At 45.3% G+C, this 19884-nt stretch overlaps 1 protein-coding gene across 10 annotated transcripts in view; it reads left to right on the forward strand.

Moving 5' to 3' along the window:
* The window catches only part of DNM3 (dynamin 3), a 345189-nt gene that overhangs the window by 231917 nt on the left and 93388 nt on the right, over positions 1–19884 (forward strand). For all 10 annotated transcript variants that reach the window (XM_042851247.2, XM_065554695.1, XM_042851256.2 and 7 more), the window contains one exon: positions 395–504. In XM_042851247.2, the coding sequence (XP_042707181.2) occupies positions 395–504 (110 nt within the window). The remainder of the gene's footprint in view (positions 1–394; positions 505–19884) is intronic.

Here is a 19884-nt window from a genome sequence, read left to right on the forward strand (position 1 = left end):
TCCAGGGTCCGTATTTTGCTACTGTCCTTTCTTCCTCTTGTCAGGATCCTGACAATTCTCATCTACCATAAATAATCTCTGATTAACATTTACTGAAACTGAGTACAAGTGACAGAACCTGTCCCTACATGATTAGTTGAATGGAATAGGGTCCCACATCATACTGTCCTCCAGCTAACTGAAAGAAAGGGATGGAAGGCTATATCATTTGGTACGCACCCAAGCTCACCCAACTATGAGTAAGATAATTTGTTTTAGGTATTCCTTTAGTCTTTGATAACAGTGTTGATGTCAAGGTAGTAAACAGAATAGTCGCTAACTAAACTAGAGCATGCTCATGTCTGCTTTCTTTGAAACATATTTCAGTATTTGTGGTTTTATTTATTTTTAATAGGAAAAGGAAAAGAAGTACATGCTTCCCTTGGACAACCTGAAAGTGCGGGATGTTGAAAAAAGCTTCATGTCTAGCAAACATATTTTTGCCTTGTTTAACACGGAGCAAAGGTAAGGGAAGGCGCTAGCCAGTGCTTTGCAAATAGGTCTGAGAAGATGTACAATTTAATGAAAATGACTGCAGTTTTGGTGCTCCCATTAAATGAGACTTTAAACCTCTTCAGTGCTTTCAGCTCATCTCTTTCTGTGCTATTGCTTTAATCCTGATGCATGGCACCAAAAGTTAGCATTAGATCATTCTCACTGTTCATGGTGTGGACTCAAGACCGTGGTTAGTCATTTTGCTCTTTTGAATGAGTTACCGATCCTCTCCCTATCCTATTTTTATGTGTTGCTGGACCTTCCATCTGTGACTTTTTTGTACTTTATGGGCTAGATCCTGGTTGAAATTGGCAAGCTCCATTGACGTCAATAGAGCTACATTAACCTACACCAGTTGAGGATTGGTCTCTCAATTCTACAGCAACAATATGTCTCTAGTCATCAGTCACTGTAGGTGATTTTTAAAAAAACAACTGAGGGACGAATGAATGAGATACCTCTGTCTTCCTAATTCATTTGAATCTTAATTCAGCTATGTTCCACCTGACACTTTTCCAGCTAGCCTGCAGCTTCTGAGTAAGGAGTGGTGAGAGTGTCATGCCCCTGTGGAGATATGCTTCTAAAAAGCAGGAGAGTGTGACTAGTATACAAACAGAATGGAAATGTGAACACTTCAACACACACCCAAATGCAAGTGATCAGTGCTCATTCTAAAGGGAGGAGTCGTGTTTGAGGTTGGCTCAATGGAGCTATAGCATTTCAGTAGATAAGCTGCATTTTCCGGAGTCCTATTTTCAAAAAATCAGTTTAAGTACCTGTAATACTTGTCCTTTATCTTCTCCTTCATTCACCCCACCCTCCAAAGCTTTGTGATGTGCTGAAATGTCTTTCTATCTAAGAAGGGCTGGATAGGACTCTCTGTGGAATCGGTTTTTATTGCTCCTGAACTGACTAGAAGTGATCATTGCACAGCAAAATGAGGCACTCTCTCCCGCCAGGGCTGAGTGGGCTATCTCTGAACCACTCCCAGTTGCTGCTGGCCTCCAGAGTGAAAGACTAAGTTTGAGTCTCATGTTTGAATGCCCCATAAAGTCTTGCGGTACAACTGGTAAACCGTTGGACTGGGTTCGCATGTTTGTATTCTGTTTCAAACAGTGCACTTGGAAAATATCTCCCAAATAACCGTTAGGAACATGAGATAAAACACTTGACCGTTTGCATTTCTAGACCCCGCAGAAAGCTTTTTAAACCTTTTTTGCCTTTTCAGAAGTTGTTTGTTCTGAAATGTAAGAGAAATGATCTGTGGAAGCTGAAATGTAATTTAACTGTTTACACACATAGGTCAGTCATGGAAGATAACTTTGTAGTGATGGATCCTTGTCAATTTTATTGATTCTGTGCAAAGTATAGGAATATTTTTTAAGGCAGGCATGTAGTTCAGCCCCTAGGGTCGGGGGGCCTTATGTTCCACAGGGGCGATTCTCCTTTGTTGTGCTAATGGTTATGAATATTTTGTGCTTTTTAAATATTAATGGGCAAACTGCTATGAAAAAAGGAGAGAAACAAATCATTTACCTTTTCCAGTTCACAAAAAAGGGGCGGAGTGATTTTTCACATTTTCACCGGATCGTCACGTAGAATGTGGGGTGAGGATTTTAGATACATATATGTAAAATCTGTTAGAGCTACTACCCACTCAGCTTTTGACTGCGCCTCCTGCATTCTGAAGTTTCATTAAAAGCATCCTGAAATATACATGGGCATGACAGGACATGACAGTGCAGCAATAAAATGCCAGAATCATGTCGTCTAAGTAGAATTCCATAGCAGAAAGAGATGGGCTCCTTGGTTATGGGAATCCTTTTATTAAATTATATTTAAAATGGCAATTTCTTTGCTATCATGATGCAGCCGATTTTCCCTTGATCTTTCTAGAAATCTCCCTTTTTGGCTGAAATTAAGTATATTGGTTTAATATCTAATACTGCCTCATGCTAGGAATTGCCTGCAGTAGCATTGTGGGGGTGTTGAATGAAATGATCTAGTGCAGGGGTTTTCAGTCTGGTGGTCATGAACATGTATTGGGGTTGTGACCACCCTGCCCTTCCCACCTTGCTAGGTTGAGGGTGGAAGGTCTTGGATAGAAAAGGTTTAGATCCACTGGTATAATGGATCTCATTTTATTTTAAAGTTCCTTGATCATGAAGATATTTTTCTGGGGTTTGGGGGCGGGGCAGGGGCAATGTTAACTGTGAGAGTCTGCACTGTTCATTTTTTTTATTAGTATAAAATAAACTCCGTGTCTAGTCACTCCTTTCATACTACTAACTGAGAAAGAAGTCACCCTTTTTTAATTTTTGCCTGTTGAGGGTTTCTCTGACTCCAAGGATTTCAGTATTTAAGATACAGATAATTAAAGAACAGTAGTAAAGCCATCTACTATAACATCCCAGAATGTTATGTGGGTCATTCTGTGTTCCACTTTCCTCCTTAATCTCAAGCAGCATCCAATTTTTGTGCATCGCCTAGGCAAAGTTTTAGTGTGCATTTAAAAATATTTAAATTGTTAAAGCAAAGTCTCCCTTTAGTCAAGAGAGTTTTCTTGATGACTGTTCTCTCATTCCCAGCCTCTTACTGCCAAGGTATTTCCTGTAGCCATATGTTTCTGATACTGTACATTTCAATAGCTTCCTGGATTATGCATACTGCATTTTTTCCATTTATGAAAACCTCCCCAGTTGTGAAATACAGTTACTAGGGGAAATCCTAGTTTTACTGAAAAGAAGGGTAGACAGGCTTGAATAGGAGACTGTAGATAGATGAGTAAGGAAACTAACAATCTCTGTCACTTTGATTTACTGCAGAAGGCAACAGCTCTCTGACAGAAATCAAATGTGATATGGTAATGTGTAATGAACGAAGGCTATGGCAATTGATTTAATGGAGAAGATAAATTCTCATGTAATGAAACATAATTGTGTGTGTATGAACAGCCTGTGTTGTGAAATAATGAATTTAAATGCTTTCTAAATTAAAATTAAACCACTGAAATGGAATAGGAGGGATATGCTGCTTATCCAAGTAACATTGTCTAAACAGAAGGAAAAAGAAACTAGAGGTGCCTTCCAGCAAACCAAATAATTGTTAAAAGCTGTAGAGAGATACCATGTATTTAAACCATACGTACTACTAAATTTCACATGCAGGGGCGTACTAGTGTAGATGGGCTCTTTTGATTTACTTAGGAAGAATCGTTCGGGGCTAAAGCAAATGGTATTAGAGAAACTGCCATTTGACTCGCTCTCCCATTTTCACAATGATTGACTGGCATTCTGTCATAAGCAGAGCTAATAAAGCCAGGGAGAGGATTTTCTGTCCAATCATACGCTCACGAACAGTAGGTCCACATCCAACGGCTGCACTGATGAATAAGCCCGAGGCTCCTGGGCAAAGTTCGAGAACAAACAAAAAATAATAATTCTGTCTTTCCCAGAAAGTTTACTTTTCTTCTAGAATTTCAGCACAAACGCTTTGCCCACTCCCCACCTATTTCCCGTAAAAACTATTTGCTGATTTATATATTTTTTTCTTTCAGGCAAGTACTTTAGCTTGGGACAAGCATTATAGTCACAAATGTGCCTCTTTTTAGGAACTGTACAACAGTTCCAGCTGTCTTTAGTTAATAAGGGGAAGCAATCATAGTCTCTGATGATCTTACTAATGGCTGTGGAATTCCAGATAGTGCAATTCAGTGCTTAATTTGTGCCAGGGCTTGCTGGGGCTGAGCCCCGGCACCTCTAGGCTTGGGAGTTCATAGCCCCAGCACCTCTAGGCTTGTTGCGTCAGTTATGAAAGTAAAAAAATTGCTGGAGCCCCGGCACACCTCTCATTACAAATTAAGCACTGGTGCTATTTCATTTAATTTGTTTCTGTGCCACCTTAAAATAACCCTTACAGCCTTGTAACAGAGAGGCAGAGCTTTTTGGTTGACTCACTCTATTGGCAGGTATTCGAACCTTGTATTAAAGCTGCTGCAATTTCTGCTGACTCCTTGTGGCAGGAGCAGTTTATTCTAGCTCCACTTAGGATATCAGAAGGGCTTTGAATAAGCAGAAGTGTGAGGGGTGCATCTTCCTCCCCTCTGCTGTAAGCAGAGGGAGAGTTCCCCTTCCATGTGTTCTCCTGAATTTAGGGGAGATCAGCTCCCTCTTCTTGCTGCTTCTTCTCCTGGTGAAAAAGGGACACACCAGGAGGGAGATTTTGGAGTTATGGAGCCAGAGGAGGAAGCTGGTCTGTTTTTTTGTTTGTTTGTTTGTTTTTTTGGTGGCTGGAGTATTTGTTTGCTGACTCCTGCCCTTACCTGCCAGTAGGGGGAGCAGCACCTGATGGGGAGAAGAATTGTCTGGTGGGGAGTCCCTTATCTAACTCCTTTTTCCCACAGGAACCTCTATTCTCCTGTTTGATTCCCTCTCCCTTCCAGGGTGGCAGAGAGGGAAAGAGGCTCCCTCATCTCACCCTACCCGGCTCCAGGGGAAAATGGAGACTGCTGCATCCCCTCCCCTAGCCATACTCTCTAGTAGAAACCAAATGATCTTGTCAGGTTCCTCTCCCCTCATGGCTGTCCATAGTGCGGTCTGTGGGTGGAGAGGTGGGTTTGGAGCACAAGAGATGTTCCTCTTCAGTTACACAGACTCACACTGAGGACCCAAATAATAGAGGGCCTGATGGAATAGCTAATAATGGCACTTGGGTGTGCCAGCACCTGCTATTCTCTGGTGGAGGCTATCTGTCTGGAGGCTGAAGCTTCAGTCTGAGGAACAAATAGTAAGGCAGGTAGAGGAACCATTGTGAAGATAAAGTCTTGGGGACGCTGAAAGAAAAACCAAAACGATGCTTACCCACATGATTGGGTGAGCCACCAGGCCCTACATGGATTGTGACTATCAGGTTACATGGTCTAGCTGAAGCTGCATGGGCTGAGATACCCATGGGAGTGTCGTGTGACTGCTGAGCGAGTAGAGGCGATGTCGCCGTGTGTGCCCATGCTGGTATGGGAGAGCTTATTCAGAGATGAGCAAAGGCAGACAGCAGAACTTGTTCTGAGTCATCCCTCATTCCCCTATGTGTAGGGGGCAAGTAGGCTGACTCTGGGGAGAGGTGCCGTACTCATTCATTAGCCTGGGTAGTTGTCTTCAGGAGAGATAGGGAACATTTCCTGGACCCTAGGGGTCGTTCAAGAATGTCATTCAGGACTATAGCACAGGAAATGCCACAGGCAGAGAAGAGCCTGGGTCTTCTGGAGGCAACATGTGACTTGGGGAGTTGGGTGGGTCCTATGTGGGTTGCAAAGGTGACATAGATTAGATGTTCTGGGAGGGAAGCAATGTACCGGGCCTCTTGTGAGCCCCATCCCATTAGCAAGTATTAGAACCTTGAATAAAGCTCTTAAATTTCTTCTGGCTGCCACAGGGCAGCTGGTTACCACCACCCCAAGATATAAGAGGGATTGGGGTGGCACCCAAAAGAGAAGAAACTACTGCAGGGAGTTAAGACAAAAGAGGTGCTGGATGGACGCCAAGCTCAGGGAGGAAGCTTAGGCTGAAGTGTATGTTTTGTTACTGTTTTTGATTTACCAAGAAAGCCAAGCCCCAGGGAGAGCTAGGGGATGAGCCTATTCATAGTCCCATATGTGGTGTTACAAATGAGGGAGTGAGAGTGCATTAAAAAAAATTCAGATGAATTTTATCCAGAAAACAATTTTTTGAGGTTTGTAAACTACAACGAACTTCTGGATTCTGTTCAGTATTGAAGCAGTTGTAATCTAAAGAAATCCGACTTAAGAAATGAGTTTTAAGCTCCAATTGCAGTTCAGTAGCTTACTGCTCTGCCTTATCAGTCCTTTCATTTATATCACCATTCAGGGGAATTAGTAGAACACAGCATTTGCAGGTAGGGGGTCTTAGGACTGGTATTACAGAGCAAAAAAAGCTCTTAAGAGGAAGAAGCAGGAATGCTAAAGTCAGAACAAATAGCTTATTTGTTGTGTTTTGCTTCAAGGAGGCCTCTCATTACCTGTAGAATTATGGAAACATACCAAAAAAATAAGATTTTTTTTAGTGGTTTATATGGAACAATCAAGTTTTTTGCTGCAGTTTGCCAAAATATTGCTGAGTCAGTGAACTAAGCTGTTTGCTTGGAAAAAACAATGTTCTCTAACATACTGGAAGTAGGTGCAGCAATCAACATTTGCTATTTATTTAGTATTTTTTAAAGTGCTATATAGGTAGCCTTGGAAGGGTTGGATTTTTATCAGTAAATGTCAGTTTCCCTGTACACACACTAACTAACGGAAAAAATACTTCCATCAATAATCAAACTTCACAGATAGGCAAGATCAGAAAAATGCTGCTTGAGAACTTATTAGAGTTTGAATTAAAGTATTTATTTTGTATATTTTTGACATATATACTGTTGACAATTTCTGTGTTAACAGTTAGAAAGCTTAAAGTCTTTGAATCTCAACATCTATTGGCATAAAATAATCGTTGTCCCCTCCCCCCCCCCCCAGGTTTCCCACAACTGACATTTTAAATTGATAAAAGTAAAAAATAAAAAAAATAAAAGCTTAAACCCCATAATTTTGCACAACTGTGACAATTTAAATTGATAAAAATTGAAAAAAATACTTTGATAATATCAATGTTTATTTTAATCAAAATTATAGAAAACATTGAATTTTGCCAAGCCTCTCTGTAGGGATGGTACCTAGGAAATAACTAAATTTACTTCAGTTTTATTCTACCACCATTATACTAGTATAAGCACACTGTTCTTAGGCAAATCATGTTGTTTTCTGTTAATTGTTAGTATTACTCTACCAACATGTGTGATTATAACAAACAACTCCCTGTCCAGAAACAATGGAATCCTAAAGGCTGAGTTATATCTAAGATAGAAGCTATACTAATTTCATTCTAGAATATTAATTGGATAGTTTTGTGCTGATTTAAATTATGACTGCAATTAATTTAAATTAAATTATTACTACTGATGAACAGTGAGATGTGAGTTATGGATATAGTTCTGTGATGGATATATTTGAAATTTAGACACTTTCATAATCAAAGTATGGCTACAATGACTAGTATATTATTCTCTCTCTGCTCATTTTTCCCATTAGGACAGTACTTATGTTAATTTAAAAATCAATATACTTCAGTGGGAATACTCAAGTGGGTTTGATTTGTAGAGTAAAGCTCTTAAGCAATTTTCTTTCTTAGCATTTTCTCGGAGATGTTCTGTTTGGTTCTTCTTGAAAAAAAAAAAGAAATTGTTTGAGCGGCATGTGTAATTAATTTTAATTAACACACACACACTCATTGGAGTGAACTGAAATGGCACGCCTTTGTAGAAAATGTTAGTCACACATTGCTGCTAACTCACTGCAGATGGATAGCTTCATAAAGAAAATATTTGCAGAGCCCTAACTTCATTGCGTTTATTATTTCTTTCCTTTAAAAAAAATTGGCTGCCTGTATTTAAAAACTGCTGTTATGGAGTTTCAGGTGTGTATAACAATATGCCAAAGCACACTTCAAATCCAGTGTATTGTATCTAGCTTACTTAGAGTTGAGTTAATATCTAAAATGTCTTGAGTGTATATTTATTGAATGTTTAGATTCCTGTTCTCTTTTACATGGCTGTATATTAAACTAATATTGTGTATGCATTTTTTCATTTTATGGTAATTTTCAACCAAATTGAAAATATCCAATATATGCAACTTTTTAGTTTTTTCATTCCAAAAATTTGGCTCAGTCTGCATTTAACTCTGGACTTTTAAAGTCAGTTCTATTATGATGCAATAAATATAAAAAGACCCAGAAATTCACAAAATAATGTTAGATGGCAAACATTCCTGTTTTAGGACCCAATCCTATATCACATGGAGTTATCTGTAAGCCTGTGAATAGTTTCAGTGACTTCAATGGGACTGTTCAGGTTAAGAGGGTGTGGGTGTAGTCAGTGTGTGGGTTATTTTTTTTTTGTTTGTTTCCCTCCCTCCCCCCAGAATCAGGGCCTTAGTGGTTTATGAGCTCAATACTGCATATTTCGCAGACATTCCTGCTCTATAATTTCTAGCTGTATTTGTCATGGCATGTGTGCGGACTTATGAGTGCGGATAAATGCCTCCTTATAATCTAACTTGATGGTTTTTGCTTTATAGCTTTATATATTCTCTAATAATTACATGCCACTTACAGTACATCTGCTTATCAAGGTATAGGAGGCCCATCATCATTATATCTCAGCAGCTGCCTGTGCACAAAATTAATATGTTGATACACTTTTATAGAAGAAGAATTGAAATGGAAATTATACAGCAGTTGCCCTTAAAAACATGTCAGTTTTGCCTTAGATACGTAGGTATGGTTACAAAAGTATGAAGGAATTGCTAGAGAAATTGCAAATACTGACATCAAGCTATATACTTTAGTAAGGTAATCAGCAATTTTTTAAGGATGACCACTGTACAATGAAATCTACCCTAAGCACTGTTGCCAGTATGGTAGGCAACTTTAAGATCGTCCCCTGTGGTTTTCAGTACAATTTTTTTCAGCTCCTGGTTAAAGACTGAGACCACATTAGTTCTGCTTTTTTATATGGTAGGTAACTTGATGGAATGTTCTAGGGCACCAACATTTGGGGCTGGTGTGACAGGAATCCTACAGTGCAGAAGCCCTGACCTTGATACCAGCCACATGTGCTATCATTAAGGCTATGATTTAGTCACAGGTATTTTTAGTAAAAGTCATGGACAGGATATGGGCAATAAACAAAAATTCATGGCTCCTGACCTGTTCATGGCTTATACTAAAAATACCTGTGATTAAATCTTGGGAAGGGGGGGGAAGGCGTGGGGGGCTGCTGCTGGGGGAGGGGCCTGGGATCTGCTGCTGCGGGTGGCACCCAAGGCTAGCGGCACCAGCTGCTGGGGGCCGTGGACTGCAGCTGCTCCAGCTGCCTGGCCGGGGACCACTGCCCACGGCCGCGGACCGCGACTGCTCTGGCCACCCTGGGACCCTGCCGGGGGCCGCCAGAGCAGCGGCTGGTTTGGCTGTCCCCGGGGGGCCACCTCAGCATCTGGCCCTGGAGCCAGCTGATTTGGCAGCCCTGGGATCAGCCACACTGGCCCTTGCAGAAGTCAGAGAGGTTGCGGAAAGTCACGGAATCCATGACTTCCACGACCTCTGTGACAGACATAGAGCCCTAGCTATCATGGAACTTATCTGACACATTCCTGTGTCCTCTCCTGTGCTTTCAAATACCTCCTTATTTTGTGCCCCACCATATTAGAATCCTTATATTAGTGGAAGATTTAATCACCCATTGTACCAGCAGAAGGTATTAATACAAGCTTCTCTCTGGAGGAAACTGTTAAAAAGTCAAAAACTTCTATTTTAGATGGTTTTGGGAGGGTGAACTCCTCCCAACTCCATGACATGAATGGAAAGGTTTTGGGATGTCTCCTCCCCTGAATGGAGACAGCTGGGAAGAGAGGTTTCTCAAATCATCACTGAAGTGAGTGTATGAATGTGGGTGTGGGCTGCACATGTATTGTGGATAACTCACTGAGCATGTGCAATAATAGTATTTAGTATTAGGTACCATTCACTCTGCTGTATTGAAAGGCCCATCACCATTCCCCTCCGCGCACACAGATAGAGAGGCGCGTGATCTCACTTGAATTGTGTCTTCCTTTGTTTTGTCAGAGGTTTTCTGTGTGACTGACTTTTGGTTAACCTTGGGCAATACTGTTGAAATTTGTTTAATGCCATAGCAACTTCATTTTCTAAGTACAACTCTACTAATTTGGATGTTACATTTTCTTTCAAAAGTCAGAGGTTGTTTTTGTGATATTTTTTTCTCACCTTGGATTAGTTTCTCCATTTCACATTCGTTAGATCTGTTTAAGTTTCTTTCCATTGGGTTGAAAAACCTTGTTTGAAAGGATTTTTAATTTTGTTAGCCGTGATCTATGAGCCTCTTTGTACTATTATAATTATATTATAATATCTCTGTGCATAGAAATCAGTAGAGGGACTTTTTAAATGGTTCTGGGATGGAAAAACACATGTTAATTTCTACATAGGCAGATGTACATTTATTTAAAGTAACCAAAAATGCTCCCTGCCTTGTGACAGTTATGACTAAGAGCTCTGCCAGAATAATACTAAGTACAGTTCTCTAACTCAGGCCCTTAGATGTTTTGGTCAAACTCCCTGAGATATAAAGCTGCTGGAACATCACACAGGGTTGATATTGTCAAGGAACATTTACATCAATAAGTAGGTCATTGCAGATCTTGAATGAATCTGCTTGAAAGAAATCCAAACCCCATCTTATCCTAATGTGCATAATGAACTGTGTGAGCCTGGAGCTCCATAATGATCAAGTGTACGGTATCAAAATGCTATGATATATAATAAATTACAGTTTGGATAGGAACTAGACGAACCAGTACTGCCAACCCAAAGTGTTAAAAAATAGTCAGGCCCTTCACATCTCTTCAACCATGAGGGCTAGAAGCCTTTTTTGTTTTGTTTTTTTTTATTTTTTTTTATGGAAACTGAGATTCTCACATAACCACAGGATTCCAGGAATTTTGAGGCATCAAGAAAAACACCAAATATCACAAGACTCAAGATAAAATAGTGAGAACTGGCAACCCAGCAAACCATTTGTAGTAATGTGGGCTTAAAACACTCTCAGATTACACATAGCAGCAGCAGAACATACCTACCACAATATATTTACATATACAGTGGGCACACTTGAAAATCTAATTCCAGTTCTGGAATGGTTGGTCCATTGAAAGTGGTTTTCAATAGAAACCTGGGTTTTCAGTTAAACATAATTTTTTATGAAAAGCGCGTTTTGCAGAAAATTGAGTTTTCTTGAAAGAACGGAAAACCAAGGTTTTTGGCTGAAAACTGAAACTTTTGGAACAAATAATAACAATAATATATGAAATGTTCAGTCTTTCAATTAAAAGTTGAAGTTTCCTGTAGGAAAACCCTCCCCTCATTTTCCAACCTGCTCTTATACTGGTTCTAGCAGTATTCCTAATTCCAAGTATATGGAGTATTGGTAGAACATTGCTAGAATCTCTCTAAAACTGGCATGAGTTTATTAAGTACATTCACTAGGTTTCTTTAGCAGAGAAACTATATGATGTAAAGACTCAGAAATTTAGTAGCTAGAAAACCATTGTTATCGACCTGACCAACGCCTTCGGGTCCATACCCCACCATCACATCTTCGCCACCCTGGGAGAGTTCGGGATGCCAGATACCTTCATCCAGATCCTCCGGGACCTCTACAAGGACTGCACCACCACCATCCGCACCACGGACGGAGAGACGGACGCCATCCCCATCTGCCGCGGCATGAAACAAGGATGCCCCCTCAGCCCCATCATCTTCAACCTGGCCATGGAACCACTCATCCGAGCCATCTCCAGCGCCCGACCGGTTTCAACCTGCATGGCAAGAAAATCAGCATTCTGGCCTACGCAGACGATCTGGCCCTGGTCGCCGGCATCTCGGAAAGCCTCCAGCAAATGCTCGACGTCACCAGCCAAACCGCCGAGTGGATGGGCCTCCGCTTCAACCCCAAAAAATGTGCCTCCCTCCACGTCGACGGTGGCACCAGGGTGCTGGTCCGGCTGTCATGGTTCCTGATCCGGGGTGAGTCCATGGCCTCCCTCGAAGAGGGAGAGGTATACCAACACCTCGGCACACCCACAGGAGTCCGCGTCCAACAGACCCCTGAAGACACCATCGCGGAGATCCTGCGAGACGCGGCCCAAATTGACTCCTTTCTGCTCGCCCCCTGGCAAAAGATCAACGCCCTCAATACCTTCCTGATCCCCCACATCTCCTTTGTTTTCAGGGGATCGGCCGTAGCCAAGGTGCCCCTGAACAAGGGCGACAGCACCATCAGACAGCTGGTGAAGAAGTGGCTCCACCTTCCCCAGAGGGCCAGCACGGACATCATCTACATTTCCCACAGCAGGGTGGCGCCAACGTATCTCGGATGGGTGACCTGTGCAACGTGGCGGTGATGACCTACGCCTTCCACCTCCTGACGTGCCTGGATCCGACGATGAGGAGCATCGCGCAGGAGGCTGTATGGGGCGTGGTCAGGAAACGCATCGCCAGGGCCCCCTCCAAGCAGGACGTTGCCACTTACCTCAGCGGCTCCCTGGAGGCTGAGTTCGGGAGAGGGGGGAGACCTGTCCTCTCTCTGGTCCCGCACCCGCAATGCCTCGAGACGCCTGGGTAAGAGGATAGGCTGCTGCTGGAAGTGGTGCAAGGAGCGCCGGGAGCTGAGAATACTGGTGCCACGCATAAAGTACCACACCATCGTCACCCCGACCGCCAGAGCTATGCTGGAAAGGTCCCTGAAAGACGCCATCCACTGCCACTATGCCAAGAACCTCAAGCGGAAGCCATACCAGGGCAAGGTGTTCGAGGTGTCCAGCAAGTGGGACGCCAGTAACCACTTCCTCCGCGGGGGCACCTTCACCAGGTTCGCCGACTGGCAGTTCATCCACAGGGCACGACTCAACTGCATTCCCCTCAACGGAGCCATTCACCACAGCAACTGGGACAAGCGCTGCAGGAAGTGCGGCTACACAAATGAAACCCTGCCGCACGTCCTGTGTGGATGCAAGCAGCACTCCGGAGACTGGTGGCACCGCCACAATGCCATCCAGAACCGGCTGGTGAAAACCATCCTGCTGTCCCTGGGGAAGATCACCCTCGACTCCGCCATCCCCGGGACAGACAGCCGACTGCGACCCAACATCATCGTAACGGACGCAGAAAAGAAGGTCCTCCTGGTAGACGTTGCAGTGCCTTTTGAAAACAGGTCACTGGCCTTCCACGAGGCCCGAGCACAGAAGGAGTCGAAGTACACCCCGCTGGCCGAGACCCTGAGAGCTCAGGGCTACGAGGTCCAGATACTCGCCCTGATTGTAGGAGCCCTGGGCTCGTGGGACCCCCACAACGAGCCGGTTCTGAGAGCATGCGGAGTCGGTCGACGCTACACCCGGCTCATGAGACAGCTCATGGTGTCCAACACCATCAGGTGGTCCAGAGACATTTATACAGAACACATCACAGGACACCGCCAATACCACACTGAGTAACTGAGACCACTGACCAAGGAAATAACCCACTTCCTTCCCTGACGAACCAAGGGACGCACCCCACCCATGTACTCATTCGCTACGCCGATGCTGACTTGGACTCCTTATACGTTCCACAGGTGGCGTACCCAAGCCCACTTATCCATTGATACTTGAAAAACTCTTGCACCTCAATCTGGGTCTATGCCGGTTATGTGATATGTATGTATCTCTTCACCCTTGCAACCGACACCTGTAATCCCTCATAACCCAAGCCTGACCCCAGATGTACAGTACCTTCCCTCTTAACTTGTGTATATTTAATTTTAAACATTCACTTTAATAAAAAAAATGATATCCTCTTTGGAAAGGCAGAATTACAAGGTAAAGTAGTTGTTCCATATCTGTAGTTGTATTGCATGTCCACCTATCTCTACACACCTCTACGTTTTGACTTGGTTTTGTTTTGCTATGTAGGGCAAGAAAGAAAATTAATTCTGTTATACATAGTTTTACTACAGTGTTAGCATTGTTAGTTGCAAGCAAAGTGCTTTATATGAGAGCTCTACCTGGTGCATGAGCTAGTGGGTGGGGCATTTCAGACAGTCCTGCATAATGGATATCTCTAGTTGCTTTCAGACCCTGCCATGAAGGGGATGACCCAGATAGTAGCTGGGTCAGTGGATTTACAATCTCAGGAAAAGGAGTTGATAGGTCACTAGAGTAAATGTCCAGTCACTTTTAATTGTATGATAATTTGTTTTGCAGTATATATTAATATTTATATTTGATATGGCAGTAGTGCCTAGGGACACCGATAAGAGTTCCGTTTTTGCTAGGCATTGTAGAAATGCATAAGACAAAGAATTCACAGTTTAGGCAACTGTAGGTAACGTATGGGGGAAACAATCAAATAGCTGGGAGTTCACAAGAATGATTAATAGCTGAGAGATAACAGTAAAATAAGCAAGTTGCATGTTGTTGTCCATTAAGGAGAAGTTTCAGCATGTCATCTTCCCAGTAATGTGTGATTAGAGGGGGGGAAAGAGAGAGAGAGAGAAAAGAGAGAGAGAAAAATATATTTGATAACTTTTCCTGGAAGTAGAAATGACTTCTCTATTCAATGTAGTTAATCTCAAAACATCAAATTATGTTGTAATGTACAGGAATACAACTCTGTGTATAAGGTATTATACAGTTTGTACATAGAAAATATTAATTTTTGTCTCCTTCATATTAAATATTTGTATTAGTTTAATTTTCAGTAATGTGATTATGGAAACATTTCTGTCTTTGTTAAATATGTAGGATATTACATTAAAATTATGATACTTTACAAGAGGAAATAGTGTAAACAATAGTGGGGTATGTAGATGTGTGGTTTTACATGCAGTTTTCCTGTGTTAGTATTTGAAGAATTTTCAAATATTTAAATAATTGATCATGGAAAACCTAGAAAAACTACTACTCATTGGCAGTTCCATGTGTATTTTCTGTATTTCTCTTTCCATGTTCTTCACAGCTATAAATGTTTGCATATAAACAAAATTTGTGTTGCTTAGAAGTTCACCTACTCCTGCTTCATACTCCCCTGTCTGATGTCATTAACTTGAGTTTATGACATCAGTTAGTTGCTATTGAGATGATAGTGATATCCCAAGATTATTGCATCCTATGTGAAATAAACAGATGATGCTTAAAGAATATCCTGTTTCTGTGCAAATATTTTTAGTAATTCTAAAAGGTGGAAGAAAAAAAAGAAAATTTCAATTGTTTTAAAAAAAAATTTCAGTTTTCCATGAGACATCAGTAGATCCTTAATGAGTAGAATCATAGAAGAATCATAGAATCATACAAGATTAGGGTTGGAAGAGACCTCAAGAGGTCATCTAGTCCAACCCTCTGCTCAAAGCAGGACCAATACCAACTAAATCATCCCAGCCAGGGCTTTGTCAAGACAGGCCTTAAATACCTCTAAGGATGGAGATTCCACCACCTCCCTAGGTAACTCATTCCAGTACTTCACCACCCTCCTAGTGAAATAATGTTTCCTAATATCCAACCTAGACCTCCCCCACTACAATTTGAGACCATTGCTTCTTGTTCTGTCACCTGCCACCACTGAGAACAGCCGAGCTCCATCCTTTTTGGAACCCCCAGCCCCCTTCAGGTAGTTGAAGGCTGCTATCAAATCCACCCTTACTCTTCTCTTCTGCAGACTAAACAAGCCCAGTTCCCTCAGCCTTTCCTCTTAAGTCATGTGTCTCAGCCCTCTAATCATTTTTGTTGCCCTCTGCTGGACTCCAATTTGTCCACATCCTTTCTGTAGTGGGGGGGCTCAAAACTGGACGCAGTACTCCAGATGTGGCCTCACCAGTGCCGAATAGAGGGGAATAATCACTTCCCTCGATCTGCTGGCAGTGCTCCTACTAATGCAGCCCAATATGCCGTTAGCCTTCTTGGCAACAAGCGCACACTGCTGACTCATATCCAGCTTCTCCTCCACTGTAATCCCCAGGTCCTTTTCTGCAGAACTACTGCTTAGCCAGTCAGTCCCCAGCCTGTAGCAGTGCATGGGATTCTTCCATCCTAAGTGCCGGACTCTGCACTTGTCCTTGTTGAAGCTCATCAGATTTCTTTTGGCCCAATCTTCGAATTTGTCTAGGTCACTCTGGACCCTCCAGCGAATCTACATCTCTCCCCAGCTTATGGTCATCTGCGAACTTGCTGAGGGTGTAATCCATCCCATTATCCAGGTCATTAATAAAGATGTTGAACAAAACCAGCCCCAGGACCGACCCCGCTGCCAGCTAGACATTGAGTCATTGATCACTACCCATTGAGCCCAACAATCTAGCCAGCTTTCTATCCACCTTATGGTCCATTCATCCAATCCATACTTTTTTTTAACTTGCTGGCAAGAATACTGTGGGAGACCGTATCAAAAGCTTTGCTAAAATCAAGATATATCACGTCCACTGCTTTTCCCCATATCCACAGAGCCAGTTATCTCACCATAGAAGGCAATCAGGTTGGTCAGGCATGACTTGCCCTTAGTGAATCCACATTGATTGTTCCTGATCACCTTCCTCTCCTCCAAGTGCTTCAAAATGATTTCCTTGAGGACCTGCTCATGTAAAACATGTTTCTTTTTGTAAGATTCTGTTCTTCTTCGAGTGCTTGCTCATATCCATTCCATTAGGTGTGTGCGCGCCGCGTGCACGATCGTCGGAAGATTTTTACCCTAGCAACACCGGCGGGTCGGCTGTGGAGCCCCCTAGAGTGGCGCCTTCATGGCGCTGAATATATACCCCAGCCGACCCGGCGCCCCCTCAGTTCCTTCTTACCGCCCCTGACGGTCGTTGGAACTGTGGAGCGCTGCTTAGCTGTTCTCCACTCTCCCTAGCTTACTTCATTATTCGTAGTTATAGTTATAGTTATAGTCCTAGTGTTGTAGTTTTAAAAGTTGTCTAGTTGTTTTAATAGTTCAGGGGATTAAGGGGGTCGTCTCCCCCTTTCTCCCCCGGCCGCGGGGCCGGGCTCATGCCCAACGCTCCCGGCTTCAAGCTGTGCGCCTCCTGCGCTAAGCCTATGCCCACGAGCGACCCGCACGACTCCTGTCTGAAGTGCCTGGGAGAGTCCCATCAAACAGATAAGTGCAAGATCTGTAAGGCCTTCAGACCAAGGACCAAGAAGGAGCGGGACTTTCGGCTCCGGCAACTCCTGATGGAGGCGGCACTTACTCCGGACGCTCCATCCACAAGTCAAGCCCCGGCACCTTGCGCCTCGGTGCGCAGTGCCCCGGCGGCACCGGCCATGACGACCACGCGAGTGGCGTCAGATGAGCCTTCCCGGCACCGGACCTCGTCGGCACCGCAAGCACGGCAAGTGCCTCGGCGCCGGTCATTATCCCCAGGGCATAAGAAAGCCCATAAGACGGGGACCTCCGTGCCGAAGACGCTGGCTCCCCCAGTGCCGGGGGTAGAGCCGCGTACGCCGGTGGAGCACCGGAAACAGGTGCCTCCAGCACCGTCGACTCCGGCGCCGAGGCCGTTGAGTCCGGTGCAGACGGCGTCTCCACCGAGGCCGGCGGTGATACAGTGCCTCCCGTCGACGCCAGAGACCTTCGCGGCGGCGAGAGACTTAATAGCTCTCACGGAGCCGGCACCGCCTCAACCACCGGCACCGACGGCACCGTTGACTCGCCCGGTCCAGTCGAGGGGGAAACCTGCCTTGATGCGCCCTCCATCACAAGGGCTGGAACCTCGGCACCGATCCAGGTCCCGAAGCAGGTCCCCACGCCGCTCGCAGTCCCGGCACCGAGTACCGTCTCGGCACCGGTCGTACTCGCGGCCAAGATCTTCTTCGCGGCACCGCTCTACGTCTCGGCACCGCTATGATCGTCGGCACCGATCAACGTCGAGACGTAGTTCTCGGCACCGCCACGGTCGACGCTCGACGTCGAGGGGCCGCTCCCGGCACCGGGCATACTCCAGGTCCTCGTCGAGGTCCAGATCCGACTCCTGGCACCGACGAGGTCATCGGCACCGATCGCGGTCCCGGCACCGATCGCCGGCACCGCGCAGAGATAGGTCATCTCCAGACCGGCACCGTGCGGCACCACAGCCCACGGGGCTCGTTTCATCTCTCTCGGCACCGCCATGGCCGTCAAGATCGGTGTCTCGCTCCTCGGAGGACCTGTCGAGATCGGCATATCCCCCTCAAGGGCAAGCCGAGGAACGAAACTTGGGCCATTGGCAGGAGATGGCAGAGGACCACTCTCATGGACCATCTCACTGGTCGTTTTGGACCCCGTGGGCGTACCATCAGGCGCAAGGGGCTCCAATAGCTTCGACCTCTCGCTCGGGTCACTCCGTTAGAAGGGCCCCGGAGTCCACCATCTCTCGGCCTCCGCCAGGGGGCATGGAGGCTTCAGTGTCCACACCACCCGACACCATGGACCCAAGCGCAGGTGATGCCCCGGCCCAAGAGCAGGGGGATCAGGACCCCCCCTTGGATCCAGTGCCACCGGAGGCATCCTCTTCCTCCTCTCCGGATGAGGCAGTGGCGGGCACTTCCTGTACGGGTCCCCCTCCGATAGATCTTCGGGCTCACCAGGATCTCCTGCGTAGGATGGCCCGTAATATGGACCTACAGGTGGAGGAGATAGTGGAGGTTCACGACCCGATCGTGAATATCCTTGGAGCAGATGCCCCATCGAGGGTGGCGTTACCTCTGATCCGCACGATCCAAACAAATGCGGATACGATATGGCAAACTCCTGCCTCCATTCCACCCACAGCGAGAGGGGTGGAAAGAAAATACTTTGTCCCGTCTAAGGACTGTGGGTACTTGTATACCCACCCCCAACCGTGTTCACTGGTGGTGGAATCAGTGAATGCACGAGAGCGCCACGGCCAGCAGGCTGCAGCGCCTAAATCAAAAGAGGCTAAGCGGCTCGATCTGTTTGGCCGCAAGGTTTACTCAGCCGGAGGGCTACAACTTAGAGCGGCGAACCAACAGGCGCTACTGAGCCGCTACAATTTCAACTCCTGGAACTCTATGGGGAAGTTTAAGGAGTTGATTCCCCAAGAGTCCAGGGAGGAGTTTGGAGCCATGGTAGAGGAGGGCAAGAAGGTGGCTCGGACCTCCTTGCAAGCCTCCTTGGACATTGCAGACTCAGCGGCGAGGACCCTGGCTTCGGGTGTCGCTATGCGCAGGATCTCCTGGCTTCAGGTTTCGGGTTTGCCTCCGGAGCTGCAGCAAACCCTACAAGATCTGCCTTTTGAGGGTCATGGATTGTTCTCAGATAAGACGGACTCTCGCCTGCAGAGCCTCAAGGACTCGAGAACAATCATGCGCTCCCTGGGGATGCATGTTGTGGGCCCCCAGCGCAGGCCGTTTAGGCCGCAGCCTCAGCGCTTCTACCCCCCCCCGCCTCGTCAGAGACAGGACTCGGCCCGGAGGCGAGGGCGAGGTGGTAGAAGAAGGTGGACCGGCCCTCAACCTGGCCAGAACCAGGGGCCACCTAGACCACCTTCAGGCCCCAGGCAGAACTTTTGAAGGTGCGGTCGAGGACGGCGCCCCAGTCATCCCCCAGGATCCAGCCCCCTCCTTTCGGGATCGCCTCTCCCACTTCCACCGTGCTTGGTCCCTTATAACTTCGGACCGTTGGGTCCTCCGCACGGTGGAGA

This window comes from Chrysemys picta, chromosome 8 (assembly GCF_011386835.1).
Source record: "Chrysemys picta bellii isolate R12L10 chromosome 8, ASM1138683v2, whole genome shotgun sequence".
In the NCBI taxonomy this organism is placed as follows: domain Eukaryota; kingdom Metazoa; phylum Chordata; order Testudines; family Emydidae; genus Chrysemys; species Chrysemys picta.